Source organism: Pogona vitticeps, chromosome 3 (genome assembly GCF_051106095.1).
Source record: "Pogona vitticeps strain Pit_001003342236 chromosome 3, PviZW2.1, whole genome shotgun sequence".
NCBI classification, from domain to species: domain Eukaryota; kingdom Metazoa; phylum Chordata; class Lepidosauria; order Squamata; family Agamidae; genus Pogona; species Pogona vitticeps.
In genome coordinates this window covers 98,124,341-98,144,751 of record NC_135785.1, presented here as the reverse complement: position 1 = coordinate 98,144,751, position 20,411 = coordinate 98,124,341, and the positions used below count along the sequence as shown (strand labels likewise).

The 20,411-nt window shown below is 42.4% G+C and overlaps 1 protein-coding gene across 3 annotated transcripts in view; it reads left to right on the top strand.

The window, feature by feature from the left end:
• The window catches only part of ARID5B (AT-rich interaction domain 5B), a 244,060-nt gene that overhangs the window by 6,069 nt on the left and 217,580 nt on the right, over nucleotides 1–20,411 (top strand). For 2 of the 3 annotated variants that reach the window (XM_072995169.2, XM_020793194.3), the window contains exon 2: nucleotides 64–318. In XM_072995169.2, coding sequence (XP_072851270.2) covers nucleotides 64–318 — 255 coding nt within the window. The other variant, XM_078390908.1, reaches the window with a different exon arrangement.

The window sequence follows — 20,411 nt, the reverse complement described above, 5'->3', positions numbered from 1 at the left end:
TTATTATTATTTCTCCACTGATCTTCTCTCCCTGTTCTCCCCATCCTTATGTATTCCTTCCAGTGGGTCGGCTCTCCGTGTGGCTTACATGGACCTTACATTTTCTACAAGGCTTTTCAATTCCACCTTGAAGGCAGACCAAGAATTTTGTCCCTTGGCGATTTTTTCTTTGTAAGATGTAAGCCAGAGGATCCGATTTGCATAGCGGAGCTACAGCTGCTGTGGGAAGAAAGGACTTCCAGGCAACTTTTATCCAGCTCCAAACTTTATTTTCTACCAGAAGATACTCCCCAAGGCAGAAACAGTGACCATGGCGAGGTAGTAAACATACATTTCGCTCTGTGTGTGTGTGTGTGTGTGTGTGTGTGTGTTTGTACAGTATATGTATATCTATCTCCTTGTGCCTGTGTCACAGTGTGTGTATGGCTTTCTCTCGCTTTCTCGCTGTGAGTTGTCCCCCACCTTGTAATGTTTATTAAAGAACAGGACTGAAATGTTCCCTTCTGCCGGCAACGTGAGCTTCGGTTTTTTTAAAGGGCTAGTAGTGCTGTGAAGGAAAAGGCTGCAGCGTTTGTGCTTGTCATCTGAAAAGACGACGGCTGAGCCAGAACGTTCCGACGTTTTAGGAGCCGCGATCCAATAAGTTAGTGTCTCTGTGTTGAAGGTGATCTTTACTTACATCACCCCTCCTTCCCCTCCCTCCTCCTAACGTTGCTGTTTAAGCGTCGCTGTCACATGCTTGCTGCTGATTCCCTTCATTTCAGGGTTTCAGTGCTTGTGCTGTATTTCCAGCCCCCCAACCCATACAGACATCGTCAGTGGATTTAAATATTGTTCGCCTCGGAAGATATGTTTTCCCCTTCCCCTTCTCGCAATTTTGTTTTTTTGGAGGGCGTGTATCTTTACGTGCTTCTTTTTTTGGGGTCTTCAAGTATTTTTTTTAATATGTTGGAAGAAGGCGGAAATTACGAAATGGAGGCAGTGAGTGAGATCAAAAGCGATTTCGCTGGCACAGACGTGTTGAATAAAGTGATAAATGACAGGTACTGGAAATAATACATTCAAATAACTTGCAGATATGCTTGGGCGTATTTCAAAGCACTCCGGTGTGTAATAACCAGCACAAACACGTTAAGCATTAACAGCCAGCTTGCTGTTTCCGATCAGCCTCGTTATTTCTTCCTCCGAAGAGGCTCGCTTAACACAATTACTCTTAAAAAGTGGACATATTCCAGCGAAAAAGGGGAGGGGGGGAGGCGAAAAGGGTGTACAGTAGATAGATGGATGAATGAATTCCCTCAGCGAAGCCAGGCTATCTTCTACGCTGACTTCTCATGCAAGGCAGAGCTCTTATTCACGTTTGTTTGGAGTCCAGCAGCGCAGCGTGGGGCTTCCGGCCGAGTAAAGCTGCGTAGGATCGGGTTGCGCTCTGCGCAGAGCAAGCAGCGTAGGACTAGCTTAACAAGTGAAGGTTGGAGGAACAGGCTGGCCGGCTGTAGCTCCGCCTCGATTCGGTTTGGCTGCAAACCCCTGGAAATCAAGGCGACTTTGGAGTAAGCAGGATTGCGAGACTGGTGGCGTGTGCCTTGTGGGCAAAATACCTGGCGAGGTTGCGCCTTAGGAGAAAACTTTAGGATCCGGGAAAGTGCCTGATTCGGAAAGCGAAAGTGGAGGCATTCCGATCGGCTTTGGGGGCGGGTCGGGTCGTGGGAGAAGCGGATCCAGAAAGCGGCGCAGTGGGGGGTGGGGCGGGGCGGGGTGGGAGCAGGGACGCGGCGCCTGTGGTTTGCGCTCACACCGTATTCTCCCCCCCCCCGTGCTGTAATTTCACGTATGCCCGCAATTCTGCTGGCGATCCGAGTCAGCTGACGCTGCGCCGTGTTCCTGAGGAGGAACTATTTTAAGGGCCGGGGACGAGCGGCGCTGTGTTTATGCGGAGAGCGAGCGAGCGAGCGAGAGAGAGGTGGCGGAGTGGCCAAGGCGCATCATTGTAATCACAATAATAACAATCGCCAGATGTGGAATAATTGAGCGATTCGGGGTCCGAGCCTGCAGCTTTCTGTAAGGCTCCGAGCAGCTCTTTCTCACCCCCCCCCACCGGCAAATCCCTCCGTCTATAATCCGAGATGCCAGCTCCCTGCAACAATCGATAGTCTGATGGAGTTAATTATATTTCAAAACCCCCCCTCGCAATTTAGGCCGCCTCCTTCTCTTCCCTTCGCCCCCCCCAGCTCTGAGATCCAGTTAGTCCTTTGGATTGCGCGCCCCTAAATTTCTCCACCTTGTGCAATGTTCACTTGACGGGTGATGTTCCGGGGTGGGGCGCACGGGGGAGGGGGGAGGAGAAGCCCTGGTACAGTCGTTTCATCTTCCCATGCAACACTTCAGCCGGCCTCTAGAGTGCTTGATTCTCCCTTCCCAGCAAATATGCGCTTCTTAATATCCTCTCCTGAGTTAACATTTTTCAATAAGATGATGTTTTGGAAGAGGGGGGGGGGGAAGAGAGAGAGCCTTCCAGAAACTCTGTCCAGGTTGGACCCTACTTCTCCAGAGATCTCTTCTGCCCCCAATTAGTCCCCCCCCTTCAACTTTCCTCTGCAGCTGTCTCTCCTCCCCCTCCTCTTTTCACCAGTACTTATTATTTGCTTTTCAAATTTATTACTTCAACATGGTCTGTGATCTGGAAACGGGAAGGATTAAATATCCTCTCCCTTCCCTTTATCCCTTGAAAAGACTACAGGAATAACAGACAAGCCAGTAAAGTAGACAGGAAGCTATTGAAAATGTTATTGAATCATTTTGTATAACTTTGACCCACATTAAGTGTGTGTGTGTGTGTGTGGGTGTCCTGTCCAAATGTCCGTTTGTGTGTGTGTAATAATAATTTCTGGCTTCTCTCCCAATTCCAAGCATATCTACTCTAAAGTAAGTCCTCTAGCTGAATGAGACTTACTCCCAAGGAACTGTAGATCTTGTAATTTCATCTGTGTATGATTTGTGGCTGTTCACAATATGATGGTACAGCCTGGTTTCCTTATATTGGTGAATATCCTCATTGTAAACACTGAGGCTGCCTTTCCTAACTTAGCAACACAGCCTCTGCTTGAATTGTTGCTCAGGATGGGGTTGCAGATCTTCTTGAGTAAGTGCTCTCTGAGCAAAGTAGAGCTTGCTTCTGAGTAAACATGTACAGGATGTGAGTGTGTGGATGTATTAATATTAACTACAAGATAGCTACATGATATTACTATTTCTGGCTAGCAGTGAAGATTGTAGTTAATATTTATAAACCAATCAAGTTCTGTGTCCTTTTTTTAATGAAAGGGTGGGGGTTGGGCCACAAATCATTTTAATATGCTTTAATGACCATCTCATGTTACTATGGTAGGAAGATCAGAGAAAATTAATCCAACCATTACGAGCCAGAATGCTCTTTTGATACATGCTTCCTTTGGCTGCTTATACATCCCTAACATTATGCATTATTTTAATTTGGTGTGTGTGCTGACAGTTCTTATTTTTTTTAATGCAAACCACTGACTAGCAATTGGCTGCATGATTATACTGTACTGCTGGGTTTCACAAGGAGCTGGAACTGATATGCCACTGAATTACTCAGCCATGTGAAAAACTCTATGCTGCTACTTCTTTTTTTTTAATGGAGCCGATGGCCCGCCTTGCCACTGCCTTGTGTGCAATGCTTGGGACTTGAATGCAAAGCAGGTAGAAACTTTTCCTGATGCAGTGGTGTTCTACACCCCAGTGATGTCATTTCCCATTTGAGCCTCAGTTAGTCATTCATTAGTGGCTCAGCAGCCAGGAGCCGCCGTCGCCGCAGAAACAGCCAAGGCACCCAGCAGAGACTTGCTTGGCAAAGAGCCTGTGGAAACTGGCGCTGGGAGCTCAGGCCTAGAGAGGGCAACCTAGCACTCCCATTAAAGAACTGTACTTTGTTTTCATGGACTTACTCCATTAACTTGTTTATGGACACAGCCATGATTTTGATGCTGTCACAGATCTGAAACTGTTTCAGAGGAGAAGGTTGTGTTCAGAAATACAGGTTTCGGGAGGGGACTTTGCTGACTGGCAGCTTCATACTTAAGGGAAACATTTCGGCATTCTTTTGCAGTCCAAACAGCAGTTATTTCAAGTAGCTGAACCGCAGTAATAATTCTTTTATGTAAATGACACCAACAGCTATTTCTGAAGCTGGAGTGATGAGGTTGTGCTTCTTTTCGTTTCCTTTAAAAAAAAAACAAAAAACCTGAGCAATCTCCTGTAACCCTTTCTAGGCCTGTGCACTGGATGTGGATATTGTACTTGAGGATAATTTATTGAGAAATAATAGACAAGGCTGAAGGAAAAAGAACTATGTAACAAAAATTAATTATATGCTGAACCCAGTGGGCAAAGTGTGGTGAGACTTTCCCTCCCTCCCCCGCTCTTCATAATGTGGATTGTAAATTTGAAGTGTCAGAGGTTTTCTGTGAGGTCAGAGGTGAACGGAGGCTTTTGCTCTGACTAAAACTTAAATGTTTATCTGAGCAGTGGACCTCATCTCAGGCCAGTGATCAGCACCTATAGAGTCTTAACGATTGTCACTTATAAGTATCTGTGCTTGTCTACGGAGGGCTGCAACAAAGTACTGTATGTATTTACTTATTTATTCATGCATATATACGGACATACTTTTATATTGCCCATCTGGCCTGCAGTCACAAATTATTTACAGATATTTAAGCTTTGCCTTGCTTTTGTGATGAAATAGCAAAGTGACTCTGTTAGAACAATCATATCCAGTATGAACGCCTTCTGCGGAAAGTTTTGCGTGGGGATCTTTCTGTGAATCTTGTGTGTATTGTGCTTGCTCTCTAGGACGGCTCATACATCTCTTCTACCATATGGATGAGGGTTGGAATATTATGTGGCCGTATGTGGCCACACTTTGCCCAGGTCTGAGCTAGTATGATGTAGTGCTTAGAGTGTTGGACTGGGGTTTAGGAGACTTCTATTTTAATCTCCACATGGTTGTGAAATTCACTCTGTGACCTCAGGCCAGTCACAGTGTCAGCCAGACTCACAAGGTTGTTGTGAGAATAAAGTAGAGAGACAATGGCAACCTGGCCCCATGCATATGCTGTATTTACTCAGTAATAATTTCAGCTATGTCCAGTAGGACTGCATATGAGTTGGCACCCTCATGTCTGTATATGTTTAATCAGAATTAAGCTGCAATCTTCAATATGCTTTTGACCCAGATATGAACATACAGCCTAGCATCCTTAGTATGATGTTTCTGGTTATATTTTTCAATAGACTGCTGTATGTTTGATTTGACCAGAGTTAGATATAAACAGTGGCTTTTCAAGTAGCGCAACCCCCATCTTGCCCAATCTGTAATAGAGTTTGTAAGGTTAGAAAGACTCCAGTTTAAAAAACATGGCTTTTAAACCTGTGAGCATAAGGATGTATTACATTTATGAAAGAAGCCCAGCTGCTGCTTGTAAGTAGACTGTTTTGAAACACTGGAGGTCAGCATGGAAGGAAGCAACTTGGTGAGCAGAATAACTGGCACAGGATGGTGAAAAAGAGGGTGAGCATTTGTCCAGTTGCTCTGCTCAATGGTGAGCAGAGATGTAGATAATTTGGTATTAAACTGCAGCTGGAAGCTCTGGTCATGGATTGTCATGAGATGTCACCACAACCTTCAGTGCCACTAACTTTATACATTTATGTCTGAAACAGAAAGGCTATTACATCATGTCCTGCTCCCCTGTGGTCTCTGCTTAGTTACGATTTAACTTGGGCAGCTCTCTGGACACATGGTTTATGGGGTAACGTGAATGGTGTGAAATTTGGTAGAATCTTTTGATGCTGGAGAATGCCATCCTAAAATTCCTTGCTCTTTCAGTGGCTAGCTAATTAAAATATTACGGAATTTATTGCCGTATATAAATCAGGCCACTCTCTTCTCTACATATGAGCAAGTTGTGATAATGTGAAAAGGAAAATAAGAAGCACGAGACACTTGATACTGTACAGTGGGCAGCAGATTGGCCTTCTTGTGTAGTAGTAGAAGTTGTTCTTACCTTTGTGACAGGTGGTTTTATGATCCATGGTGAAAACCTTCAGATCCCAGGATATTCCTGGAGCCCGTCCATTCTAGTAGCAATCTGTTTTGTAAATCATGTTCTTCTGAGTAGGTGCTGCTGAACCAATCGTGCCTCTTGGGTTGCTACTTAAAATGCTTGTGCATGTTATACTAAACTTGAAACATGTGCCTAGTCCTGTTGCTCTTAAAAATATGTTCGTTCTTCGGGACTGGGGCTGGAGCAAGGCCAAGCTGGTGTAGTGTAGTGACTAAAAGATTGAGCAATGAAGCAGAACTCCCCCCCCCAGTCACATCTCACCTCTGCCAAAAGCACACACTCAGCAGCCTTAGGCAACCCAGTTTCTCAGAACTGCAACCTCTGCTTCTGATGAAATTGAAATTCAAGTACAATATTGTTCTATATTGAAGTCTAAATCTTAGGGTCAGTCTCAGTTAGGGTAGACCCATTGCATCAATGAAACATATGTCAACTTAAAATGTTCCTATTTATTCAGTGGGTCTGTACTTGTTAGGACTGGCAGTTGGATTTAGGCTCTAAAGTCTCTCCCCTGCCCTGTCCTGAGCTGGTTAGGGGGTGTTACTGCACTTAGTTTAAAATGTGGTAAGCCAGCATTAGTTTACTTCAGGTTCTTCTGAGCAGGGAACTGGGCTTTTGCTCCAGAGCTCTGCCATGAGAGCACCCTATGTGGATGAGAGACTCTTAGGATGCCAGGGACTCTCCATCCTTCCCCCAGTCACTCTTAAGTCTACTAAAAATTTAGAGTGCCATAGAAATGAATTAGTCACCATCATTATCCTCAGTTCATGGCTTTCAAGGAAAGTAATCTACTGCCTTAATTTTGCGGGGTAGGAGGAACTGAAGTTTAACTCGAAAGGTGAGCAAATGGGCAGTTTGGACTGCAAGTGCCATAGTCTCCCTCCTATCTTGTCCTCTGTGGGAGGGGGATTCTTGTATTTGTAGTCCAAAATATAAACGTTCCTTGCTTACTCAAGACCTACTGTGTTGAGGTAGTACGAAGGGCAGTCCTTAGACCCACTTACATTTTGCTACATTTTGTGGACAAGTTCGCATGATTCTTCTGTGCAGGAATTTTAGACTTTTCTATCCATGTGTTAAACTGAAGCTCTCTGGTATGTAGACTTCACAGATGCCTCACCAATTGCGATTGCAACACATTCCAGTCTGTGCTGATTCCGCTTCTCAAAGGTGAGGTAGTCCCCCCAAGTGCTCATGGACGACACCTCATTCTTGGCTCTCTTGGGCATAAATATTGAGTGCACCCCATCTGCCTTTCTCTGTCTTACAAGTGGACCGGGGTAGGGGTGGGGGGAAGTAATGCTAATCTTGCAGCCATCTCCGATGTGCACTTGCCGAAATTAATTCAGATCTGAAAATCAAGCCGAAGAGTAATTGCGGTATTAGAGATGCATGTTTGACATTCATCAGCAGCTGTTCCTGAAACTGATAATTGCATAATCACTTCCTGAAACTGTAAAGTTTTCTTGCTAGTGGCCATATAGGGGTGAGAGAAGGTTACCAGCATTGGTTGTGTGCCAATGCCACCTATTGCTAATTGCCTGGCAGCCTCATGATAGTGGCCATTTAGTTGTTCCTGTTCATCTTCTTCTCATGCTTAGCTATCTGTTTTTCATTCTAATACACCAATGCTCAGAAATGGGTCCTGCTGAATGCTGTGGGACACTTTCTCCCAAGGGAGCTGTGTTATTGCTTATGTTGTTTCTTCCCATAATCTGACCATTCAAGTGGGAATATTTTTTGGATTTCAGCGCCCAGGAGTAGCCACATTGGCTGATGGATTTGGGGATTTATCGTTCAGAATGTAAGGTTTCCAAGTTTAACCAGTAGAGTATTGGGGTACACTGAGAATCATCATGGACTTCTCAAAGGATTGCTGTTGGAATGCCAGGTCCCTGTGGTTCTGAAAGCTCCTGCTCAGAAAATGCTGAGTAGAAAAACTCACTAGTTGCTATTGTCTAATGCAACAAGTCTCTAATCCTTCTCCTTCCATGCTCGCAATACTGTATTCTGATGTGCTACAAATAGGAAAATAGGTAAAGTACCTTGTTTCCCTGAAAATAAGACCTAACCTGAAAATAAGCCCTAGTATGATTTTTCAGGATGCTCATAATATAAGCCCTACCCCCAAAATAAGCCCCAGTTAAGTGAAACCCTGCCTTCCACCATTGTGAAGAAAATGACATGACTGTATTTGAATAAATGTAGATTGTTGTACATGAAAAAAAAATTAAAAAGCCCTAATGTGGTTTTTGGAGCAAAAATTAATATAAGACCTTATCTTATTTTTGGGGAAACACAGTACCTATTGGACTGTTGAGTCATCTAACTTGTATTCTGAAAGCTTATTGGCGGTCACTTTGGCGGTTTTCAGATAGGAGGTGGGCTATTCCGTACTGGGAGATGCCAAGAGTCGGTCAGGAGTAATTTAATATTGAAATAACATGCACTGCTGCTTGGTCACAAAGATTTAGCAGCAGGCACCAGGCCAATGAGAAGCTCTGCCTGACTTGCTTCCCCCCATAAGCCTCAGCAGTTTGATAAACATCTTCTCCTTTACTCCTGTCAAAAACTTAGTTTCATATTCAGTGTGAGATATAAAGAAAAGTTCCTTTATTTTATGTTTGTGTTCATGGTTTTATGTTTTTTTTAAAGTACTGTAGTTTCACACTTTTTGCTGTTATTCTGCTTGTTGTCAACAGCCCAGAATAGTGAATCACACCAATGGGACGGTGTATAAAGCTAATGAAATAAATAAATAAATAAATAAATAAATAAATAAATAAATAAATAAATAAGCAATAGCTGTCAGAAGATTACAAAAGCTTTGATGTCCCTTATACCCCTTTGCCCTTGTTTGTAGAGGTTTGCCAATCCTCGAATTATACTCTAGTGAATAAGGCAGTTTAAGATTGGAGCCTTAATACATTTACTATTTTCTGCAGTTGCTGTCCCTGGCCTGATTGATGACGCAAAACATTAAACTCTTGTCTTTGGAGAATAAAAGGGTTTTGCATGCTATAGTCTCACGTGTATTAAGATACTGAGCAAGATGGATTAAAAAAAAGTTCTAATGAGTGTTTTAAATAAGCATAGGGGCAAATTAATTAGGCTATACTTTATTTTTAGTTGCTTAGTTACATGGTAGTATATTCCTAAGCACAAGTGAGATAAATTGGTTTTCTTTTGTGTTTGCATGCTTGGATGTATGTGTGTGTGTGTGCTACTTATTCCTTAATCACACTCAATTGTTCAGGAGGCTAAAACTCACATATATATTTTGCTTCCTAATACATGTGTGCATATGCAAAATACTTTGGATGAAGGAATGATACTCTGGCTCACCCTCTTAGGTGTCTTAATTTGGAACATCTGTCAGAAAGAGGGCACTCACTGATCAGAAGGAGCATTCAGGAGAATCTTTATTGTCATACTTTAATTTCAATTTATTGTCATTAAACATATATACACTGTATACACATACAACGAAATTCACAAAGAACACTCAGAGACCAGACCCAAAGCACACACTCCCCCTCATAACAATCCCTAAATCCCAGAACTCTTTATGGAGCTGTATGGTAACATCGTCTAGCACCACTATGATCTAAATTAGGCAGGCAGCTGGTTACGAGAGCTTAAATTCCAGCAAAATCTGGAGGGCCGCAGGTTTCCACACTGGTTCTTAAACCCTGATTTAAACGAAGCTGGCAGTCTCTGGATATAATGTCCACCACCACTCCAACCAATATATGATTGGTCTTTCAAAGCCTGCCCTTTCTATGCTTTATCTTTGTGTGCTTGTCCCCATCCAGTCTTAACAGAAGGGTGACTGAAATGTGTGTGTGTGTGTGTGTGACGTAACAAATGGGCTTTCTTATTTTCTCGTTTTGTTGCTGTCCTGTCAAGAAGACACTGGATTAGAAGGCCATGATATAAGAGTTAAAATGCTTGTGGCTTGACCAGTAGGCCTAAAAGTGGGATCACGACAATGATACACAACAGGGGTTCCCAACCTTAGGTAAACCAGGTGCTTTGACTGCAACTCCCAGAAGCCCTAGCCAGCATACCTAGTCGTGAAATCTTCTGGGAGCTGCAGTCCAAGACTATCTGGGTTACTGATGTACAGCTTTGTTGTAAAGTTTTCTTAGATCACAGTCAATATCCAATGTGGTGGTTCTGCTGAGAGGACATCTATCAGGGCAATGGGTGAGGAGGCAGTGCTTTTCCCCAGCCCACCATGCAACTCTAAAACTACTCCACTTCCTGGAGCTTTTTTTTTTTCTTCAAGTAGTGGGGGGTGCAGGTAAGTGAGATGGAGGTGGAAAAAATTCTGTCTTCTTGGGGTGGAATGTTATTGTAATGTTGGATCTAGGTTTAGTTAGGTGAAGGGCCTTGTACATGACAAACGGGTGGGGAAATGCTAATTGTTGCGGCAAATCGTTAGGCCTTGCAAGTTTTAATCAATAGATAAATCAGCAAACTTTTTATTTGGTTAATTGACAAAGGGCAGTTCCACTCTCGATGAGGAGAAACATAAATTAGTTGGTTAGAAAGGACTTAAATTTTTTTAATTTTAATTTTTGCTTCTTTAATACAGTACTTTTGCATACAACTCCTTAAAAAAACAACAGCATCTGGTGGACTCTCCTTGTTTTGGGTCTCTTAGTTACTAGGACTTTTCTGAGCCTTAGTTTCTTTCTACACATTTCAGTGTTGGCTTTGAATGATGTGCTGATTGATAGAGATATCAAACAATGGAAGATGATGGCCAAAAAAAACCCCTCCAAAAAACATACCCTCCCGGTGTACATGGCTCAGTATATATATGTGAAAACTGCCTCCATTGTTCTTTGAGAAGAAAAGTGAGTAAATTATTTACAGGTATTTGCTAATTAAAGCTCATATTGTTTCCCCCAGCACAATGGGATATCGTGCAAACAAAGGCCAAGAGAAAGAAAGAAAGAAAAGAGAAAAGTGGGGGAGAAGAGAAAGAAAGAAATCACCTTGCATAATTTCATTCTGCTAATGTAGTGTATATATTACTCCTTGGTAAGACAAATATGTGTGCAATCTCTTTGGAAAAAGCTTTTCTCGAAGTAACTAGAGAAGGCCAAAAGAGCAATAAATTGCTTGTCAGCTTGCCCAAACGTAAGTGGTTCCTGGAGTTCAGTAGGCCATCTGATAGGAAAACACTGTGACTGAACGGTATTTTCGGCCCGCGTTGCAATGTCTGTGTCGGCAGTGTCGGAGAGAAACCCTAATTGAAAACTTAGGTGTGCGTCTAGGAGGGTATGTGGCAAAGTCTTTGTGCCAATTATTTGTTAGTTATTACTATTACCTGGAACACAGGCAGTATCCTTTTCATTATACAAAACCAAGGATGGTTAATCCCTTTATTGGCCCATGAAAATCTCAAAAGGAGGCAAGCTTTTGAGTGCTGCAGGGTTCTTCATCAGACTGGGCATTGTAGATCTTGGAGGGGTTCTGTGGTCAATCAGTCAATAACTTAATTGCTCTGTCAATCACCGACCACTTCAGTGAATACTTGAAAGCAAGTGGGTTTTTGAGACATTCAATAAGGATGTTACTCACCCTTATGTATAATTTTGCACAAGGGTCATAGCACTTTGTTCTTTTTCTTTCAATTGGCATTGGCCTTACATAAGATAATATATATTAATATGATGGAACTGTTATTTGGCTGCTAGGTGGTGTGTTCATTGCTGCTTCAAGGGGAAATTAGAAAGTGAGATGTTTCAGAATTAGACTTCCCGTGCCCTGAAAGGTTTGTTAATAGCTGAGAAAAATTGCAGCAGTGCTTCTGAGAGCTAACTTTGTACAGTTACCGTCTCTCCTCCCCTGGTGTTGTCCAGCATCTCTGGAGAGTGCCAGATTATGGGAAGCCTCTGCTCACAAAAAAGAGGAGGTGGAAATGAGTTCAAGTTCATAGACGTAACATTTTGAAGCTCTACAACTACGTAGAAGTGTGCAAATTGATGTTTTTGGACTATAATTCCCAGGATTCTATAAGCAGACTGTCCTGCCTGGGGAATTGTGGGAGTTGTAGTCCAAAAGGATGGGTCTGCACATGTTGAGCTGCAATATCTTGGAAAATTGAATATTCCATTGAATACAGCAGCAGTCACCTTTGAACACATGCGTTTGTGATTGCTTTGTGAGAAACCAACCTGAGAGCTGAGGAATTCCAGGTGTTAAAGTTTTATTCTGAAAAACACGTATTCGTGCCTATTACTTAGGCAATAGGTGTGTTTACTCCGAGTAAGTTCCACAAATGTTGCCAGCCAGAGAAGTCAGCGCAGAAAAACGGGAGGTACAGATCCCCTTATAGATGCCATTATCTTTCTGTCTCAATCTGTTCAGACCTTTAGGCAAATGTACCCTCATAATGCAAGGATTAACCAGGTTTGTGGAAAATGTGAGTGGTGTACCTTGAAATCCTAAACCTAGTGGCAGGTGCTGGAAGTTAGCAGGAAGGATTTGGAGCCTAACTGTGTGGGCCACATGGCCTGCCCTGAGCCCCTCCAGCTATCCTTCTGCTTTCAGGTGTGTTGGTAGACATTGTCCCATTGATGGTATTAATGAAAAAATTCAGCCACCACCCTACACAGCTGTTGTATGTGGAATGGAAGGGAGCCATCTTATTCATCCCCCCCCAGACAGTGAAGAATCTTGGCTCCCTCTGCTGATTTTCCCCACATACGAATGACTGAAACGGCTTAAACATGATGGTGAGCAAGTGGGAATCCTGTACTGTTAAATTTGATTTGATATGCTGAACTTTCATTTAACCGAGGCTTCAAAAGTGAAGTGTCTTGAATACCCAGAAGGTGCTGGAGAAATGCTGATTATTATTATTGTTATCTGACAACTCATAAGTTGCATTGTCATATTCCACAGATGGGGAGGCATGCTGTGTGTCTTCCAGAACGCCATATGCACAATTTTCTTTGCAAAACAAGAAATGACAATTCTCTATGCCGTGAAGGCAATTGTCAGTTAATTAAGCTTCCAATTTGCATGTGTTCAGGTTCAGCAATCATAGCATTATTGGTTTTAAAAAATGTCAAACTTCTGTTGGTTGTCTGTGAGAGAACCTCCTCCTGCTAGCAAAAGCTGCCACTCAGTGTAGATAACTGAAGAGCCCTTGGAAGAAGGAGGAATTCCGATAGTTCAGAGCCACAATGCAGACTTCCAAATGTTGATTCAGATGCTTTGTGGTTGAAGGGGCTACAGCTCCATAGCTGAGAACATAGGTCTGGTCCCAGAGTCAATGCCCGAAATCTGCAGATCAGGCTAGGAAAGTAATCTTCCAGCGCTCGGTGTGAACAGGACTGATCTTGATGAAGCAGCTGACCCAGTAGAAGGCAGCTTCTTGAGCATTTGTACGATTTTTGGGCTAAGCCCAGACCTCATTTTGAAGATCTGGGATGTGTTATGGGTGTGGACATTTGGCAACTGCCCTCACTTGCTGAAGGAGGGGCTTTCAAGTATAGGTATGCCACATTTTCTCTTGCTGGTGTATTAAAAATTATGTTTCAAAAATATTTGCACTTGCATGCATGATAGGCTTTTGTTGTCTTTGGCTTTGTCGTGCTGTAAACTTCTCAGAGTCCGTGAGAGAAAGAGGGCATATTAAATTGAGTGAAACAATAAGGCCATGCAAGTTTGTAGCTGAGGAGAGAGATCAGAACTGGCCACTCTGCCTCTGGTTTAAATAGTACACACTATTACATTGTGGTCAAGTTAGAGGCTATGAGTCAAAAGCCATCTGGAAGGACATTTTTGCACCTACCATATCTGCCCCCCACACCACCTCAGCAACCTCACCACCAAAATTCAGCAGCAGAATGAAAAATCACATCAGAACCAACCTTTCTCTTAGCTCTTAAAGACATAGATATCTTTGCAGGGGTACATGAGAAAAACAGAGGGCCACGAGACTAGGCCATTATGCCTCAGAAGATCTGGGGCTGAATAGCTCAGTGAGTTTAGTTTGTGGGTGTGGAGCCAGAAGTTGGGAGTTCAATTCAAAGTGACTTGATGACATACAGTTATTATTTACTATTACCGGTAGATTTTGAGTCGTTTATAGGTTTTCTGTATGACTCTTATATAAGGCAAGCTGGCTGCTCTCTTTAGTACAGTATTCAGATTTCTGCTAAGGAATGCATGGCATTTACTCCTTAACAGATTAGAATGAATGTGGTGATCCTTTTTTTATTTATTGGATCAACTGTGTTGAGCCGGGAAGCAAGCTTTCACCTGCACAGATTGTTTCAAGCAGGAATGAGGTCTTGGCTTGCTCGGGAGTTAACTTTCCTACCCTACTGATTCTGCAGGAGCATTTGTTACTTGTTTTAAAATCATCCATCCTGTTGTTCTGTCTGAGGATAGAGCTTTGAGGGGGTTTACAGTAAACAGAGAAACAAAATGTGCAATGACACAATTACTTTTAAAAGGCAGATGTAATTTATGAAGTGTGTTGTGGTGATGGATGTCCCTTTAGAGCTTACGCGTGAACGAATTTTACCTCCTTCAGACGAGTTTAAGTTGTAACTAAATATACAGTATAAGAAAATTAAACAGGGGAAATAGTGGTTAAGAAACAGGTGGAAGGAACCCCCCCCCCCCCGTCTGTAATGACAAGACAGAATGATGGGTGCCAACTTAAGCAGTTTTAAAATAATAACACTGTGCTAACATGTCAATTCTGACTTATGACAACAGTTTCCAGGGGGTTTCTAGATATCGAATACTCAGAACTGGTTTACTATTCCGTCCTTCTGGGAGTGCTCTGAGACTGTGCCACTTGCCCAAGGCTACACAAGTTGGTTTTTCTCCTGGAATACACAGTGGAGAATCAAACTCCTAAACTCTTGCTCTGCAGCCTGATACCTAACTCAGTGAGTGACTGGGTAAATTTTGGATTATAAGGCCATCAATAGCTGCTAGGCAGGAAGAGTGCATTTTATTTCTAGTATCAGAGTTAGTATACCAGTTACTACTGAACTGAACATGGGCACTAAATTTGTGCCCATATCCTGCTAGCAGGGTCCCTGAATGTAACTGGTCACTGTGTATAAAATACCCCAATTCAGATGTGCTTAAAAGTATGTGGAGCCCATATGTGAGGAGTGTAGTAATCTGCTCCCTGTCACTTTAATCATGAACTGAAGAGTGGGAGGATGTACAGTACAGTGGGGTCTTGACTTGAGAACTTAATCCGTATTGGAAGGCGGTTCTCAAGTCAAAAAGTTCTCAGGTCAAATCTGCATTTCCCATAGGAATGCATTGAAAACCATTTGATCCGTATCTGCTCTTTTCCGTCCATAGAAACGAATGGGAAGCTGCTATTCCGCCTTCGACCACTACAGGGAGATATTTTGTTTCTTTTTTTTCTTAGGGCAAGAAAGGTTCAGGGAAGGCAGGGAAAATACAGTCCAGGCAGGACAGTACCAGGCAGTCTGAAGACTGTCTCCCAATCCACTCTCTAAACGCTGGGAGGAGTGAGGAAGCAGACAGGCACCCTTTTCACTGGCCAACAGTTAACTGAAAGTTCACATTTTGCACTTTCCCTGCCTCCCATGTGTTTTTTTTTTCAGTTCTTAACTCAAATCTAAGTACTTAAGTCAAGTCAATATTTTCCTATGAGAGTGGTTCTTAAGTCAAAATGTTCTTAACTCAAGCCGTTCTTAAGTCAAGACCCCACTGTACTTCTCAGGTAGCTTCTCCATGTGAGCCAAAAAATGAAAGAAAGAAAAAATAGAGATAGGTCAGCTTCCTTGTCAAGCTATTGCATTTCCATGACTAAAGCAACAAAGGGGGGACTGGGACTAGTGTGCTCCCCTCATGGTGTACTGGATACCACATGCTTCAAGCATGTCTGAATATGGGTCTTGTTGGACCAAAAAAAAAATGATTTTGCTCTAGTGTGGTTTTTCTTATGATTTTATTTTGAGTTTAATGCAAATACTTGCTTTCTTTGTTATTGGTTTATTTTTTTTTACTGCCATGTGTGATGGGAGGTACTTGTGGCATTTGTTGCCTCAGATGCCAAGGTAACTTGGGTGGCCTTAGGTAACAAATGCCTTGATATGGGTGAAGGGGAGTTTTTGACTGCCCTACTTCAGGAAACAAAATGTCTTGGGGCCGCCCTGGCTAAGAATTAAAGGATTTTACATAATAGCTGCTCTCTTATCACAAAATGTAGTGTGTACATGCTATAAAGTTCTTAGAACCTGGCTTCTTCTAGTAACAAGCATTAAGTACTCACCAAAGCAACGTTGTGGATGGTCCCAAAGTAGTTGCTTAGACTAAGGAGTAGTTTATTAAGATGCTGTCCAAAACACTCTGACTGGAATTGTTTAGGGAAGCAGATGATTTAAATCTGTTTTGCGTGATATTGGTGAGTTTCAGTGAGGAATTTATGCTGAAAATGGGAAGTGGAATTGTTTCATACATTCACATCTTGCTTGTAAGTAGTCATTTTTTCTGCTTTGCTCTGCTGTAATAAGATTTGTCTACAGATGAAGGGGAAATTTGTAAAATAAAAATATATAATGTCCTGCCCACACAGTGAATGTTTGAAAATGTTTGTTTGATCCACATTGTTAAACAGCACAATTTAATTTGCACTTCCCCAAATAAGATAGGGATGAGAGTTATCTTTGGAACAGCATGCTTCTCCAAATCCTGTGATTCAGTTCTTGGTTTTTTTAAAAAAGTGCAAACATGTATTTTAAGGGAAAGTGTCCACAAAAATGTTTATTAAAGGGAAAATACAGGCAAAATATATATTTTAGGGGAGAAAATATACAATGTTGATACGAATTTTTGGGTGTTTTCCCTCCAAAGATAAAACATAGCTACCCTGTTTCCCCAAAAATAAAACAGTGTCTTATATTAATTTTTGCTCCAAAAATGCATTAGGGCTTATTTTCAGGGAACGTTTTATTTTTGTCATGTATAACCATCTACATTTATTCAAATACAGTCATGTCATCTTCTGGTTGCTGCACAATGGTGGAGGGTGGGGTTTCACTTAACTAGGGATTATTTTTGGAGTAGGGCTTCTATTACAAACATCCTGAAAAATCATGCTAGGGCTTATTTTCAGGTTAGGTCTTATTTTAGGGGAAACAGGGTAGCTGATGCAGAAATTGAATGCAATGGGTGACTGAACATATGTGATGAGATGAGAGTCACATGACAGAGTGGACTATACCAACTCAGACTATATTGGGTAGGGGCAGGGCACATTTTTTCCAAGCTCTTCCATGTTAAATGAAACGGTAGACTCTTTAGGGTCCAGCTCGCTCTCAGGTAGCACAAGTTTCTGTTTCCGGAAAAGTTCTGTTTATGTAGGAGAAAATTCTTTTTCCTGTCATCTGATGTTGCAGAACCCATTTTGACATCTGAAAACAATATCTTTTCCCCACATTGTTCTACTGCATGTTAGATCAGACATATTTCAGTGATGGTTTCCTAGAACGGGGAGGGGGGACCATGCAAGCTGTTGATACACCACAAAGGGTTATGTGCTGTGTACTTTCTTTTCTAAAGGACTGTCATTTCAAGGCCTAGTGGCTTCTGTAGATTTCCTGCAAAGACTATGTGGTCCCATTGTAGTTTCACTCTCACCATGGGCTTTTATGATGACTCTAGAGAGGAACTGTTTTCTCAGATGTTTATTTCATTTTTATGGCATACTACCATTGGTTATGAGATATACTTCTCATATTTCCGATCATGTGCTCTGATATACACACCATGTGAATTTAAAGAAGTGAGCTATTTTCAGATGGGTAAAAATTCCATTTTTATACAGTGCCACAGCCTAACTGTTATTTCAGATGTAAAGTAAACGAAACCTTTCTGAAAAAGGAGGCTACCCAACTTCAGCATAACTTATCACTCTTCTAAAATTCTTTGAGCTTAATGCATAGTAGCTGAACAGTGAGTCCTACTGTAAGTCTGCTTGGAAACAGGAATGTTTATATTCAACAGGGCTTACTGAAATGGAGCCCAGTGCTGCAAATCTGTACATTCTTACTTGGATGTAAGGCCCATTTCACTCAGATGTACATTTTGCTTGAGCACCGGCAGGATTACACCTGTGGGGCTGCTGTTGTTCCTGTGGTGCAGAGAAACACAGCTTTTTCAGATGGGAGGACTTCTCCCCCTGCCCAAACATGTACTACCCCCTCCAAACATCTCCATGTGCCAGGATGTGATTTGAACTTCCTCTCTTTGCCTTCTCAGATCTAAGCGATGGGTAGATGAAGAGGAAGTTTAGGATTAGTTTTTTTGGATGACAGCACCCCAAAATCTGAGGTGCTTGGTGATTCTGAAACGCGTAGTCCAAAAATGAATGTTGCCAAGCTTTTTGTGGAAATTAAATCTCCACTGAGATTGCTGATCTTGGCAGCTGCTAGTAGCAAAATGGTGATCGTAAACCTGAGGTTACAAACACGGGGAGGGGACCGGAGATTGGAAGGGGCTTCCCATTCACATGATCTCTGCCAAGACAGCTGTGTCTCTGCTGCTACTTTTGGTAGCCAAAATGGAAATACTGGCTTTCCATTTCTCTCCACCAGCCCTACTGGTGGAGATTAGTGTCCTGGCATTGTTCTCAGCAACATCTCAACAACAACAACACATTCCCAAATGGGCTTTGGGGGAAGTGGTTGAGGGCCTCACCAGCAATGGCTGTGAGATGACAGTTTTGTGCCACCTGCTGTTGGGGGAATCAGTTCATTTCAGCTCCAGTGTTATCAGGTCATAGAACATGTCACCTTGTTATCTCCTGTGGCAAAATTCTACATCCGCATCAGGGTGTGTATGTGTGTGAATGAAGTTATCTAATGCAAATTAGAGACGTCTTGCTGTTGTTGCCAATGAGAGCTTTTCGTGCTGTATTTCCTCCTCTGAGGCCCTGAGCAGAGATATTGGAAGGGCCACTGAGCTTTGCATACAATAGGTGTTGGGTTCAACCTCTAGCATATTCAGAGAGGGCTAAGAAAGAATCCTGCCTAAAATCCTGGAGACTGTCTGGTGATCAGTATCATCAGAATTGGGCTAGATGAACCAACATGAGGCATCTTCCTATGTACACAGAGATGTTTGATGGAAAGCATTCTTCATGGATTGCTGCCTTGTCATGGTGAAGGGGCTTGTGTAATTCAGAGAAGCTATGGGCTATGCCATGCAGGGACACCCAAGACGGACAGGTCATAGGGGAGAGTTCCGACTAAACGCAATCCACCTGGAGTAGGAATTGGCAAGCCACTCCAGTATCTTTGCCAAGAATACCCCATGAACAGAAACAAAAGGCTAAAAGATATGATGCTGGATGATGGGCCCCTCAGGTTGGAAAGCGTCCAACGTGTTACTGAGGAAGAGCGGAGGAAAAGTACAAGTAGCTTCAGGGCTAATGAAGTAGTTGGGCCAAAGCCGAAAGGATGCTCAGCTGTGAACGTGCCTGGAAGTGAAAGGAAAGTCCGATGCTACAAAGAAAAATACTGCATAGGAACCTGGAATGTAAGATCTATGAACCTTGGGAAGCTGGAGGTGGTCAAACAGTAAATGGCAAGAATAAACATCACTGGGGGTCAGTGAACTAAAATGGACAGGAATGGGCGAATTCAATTCAGATGATTATCATATCTACTATTATGGACAAGAATCCCGTAGAAGGAATGGAGTAGCCCTCATAGTCAACAAGAGAGTGGGAAAAGCTGTAATGGGATATAATCTCAAAAATGATAGAATGATTTCAATATGAATCCAAGGCAGACCTTTCAACATCACAATAATCCAAGTTTATGCACCAATCACCCATGCTGAAGAGGCTGAAATTGACAAATTCTATGAAGACTTACAACACCTTCTGGAATTGACACCAAAGAAAGATGTCCTTCTCATTATAGGGGATTGGAATGTTAAAGAGATAAAAGGAACAACAGGAAAGTTTGGCCTTGGAGTTCAAAATGAAGCAGGGCAAAGGCTAATAGAGTTTTGTCAAGAGAACAAGCTGGTCATCACAAACACTCTTTTCCAACAACATAAGAGGCGACTCTACACATAGACATCACCAGATGGGCAAAATCAAAATCAGATTGATTATGTTCTCTTCAGCCAAAGATCGAAAAGCTCTATACAGTCAGCAAAAACAAGACCTGGAGCTGATTGTGGCTCTGATCATCAGCTTCTCATAGCAAAATTCAAGCTTAAACTGAA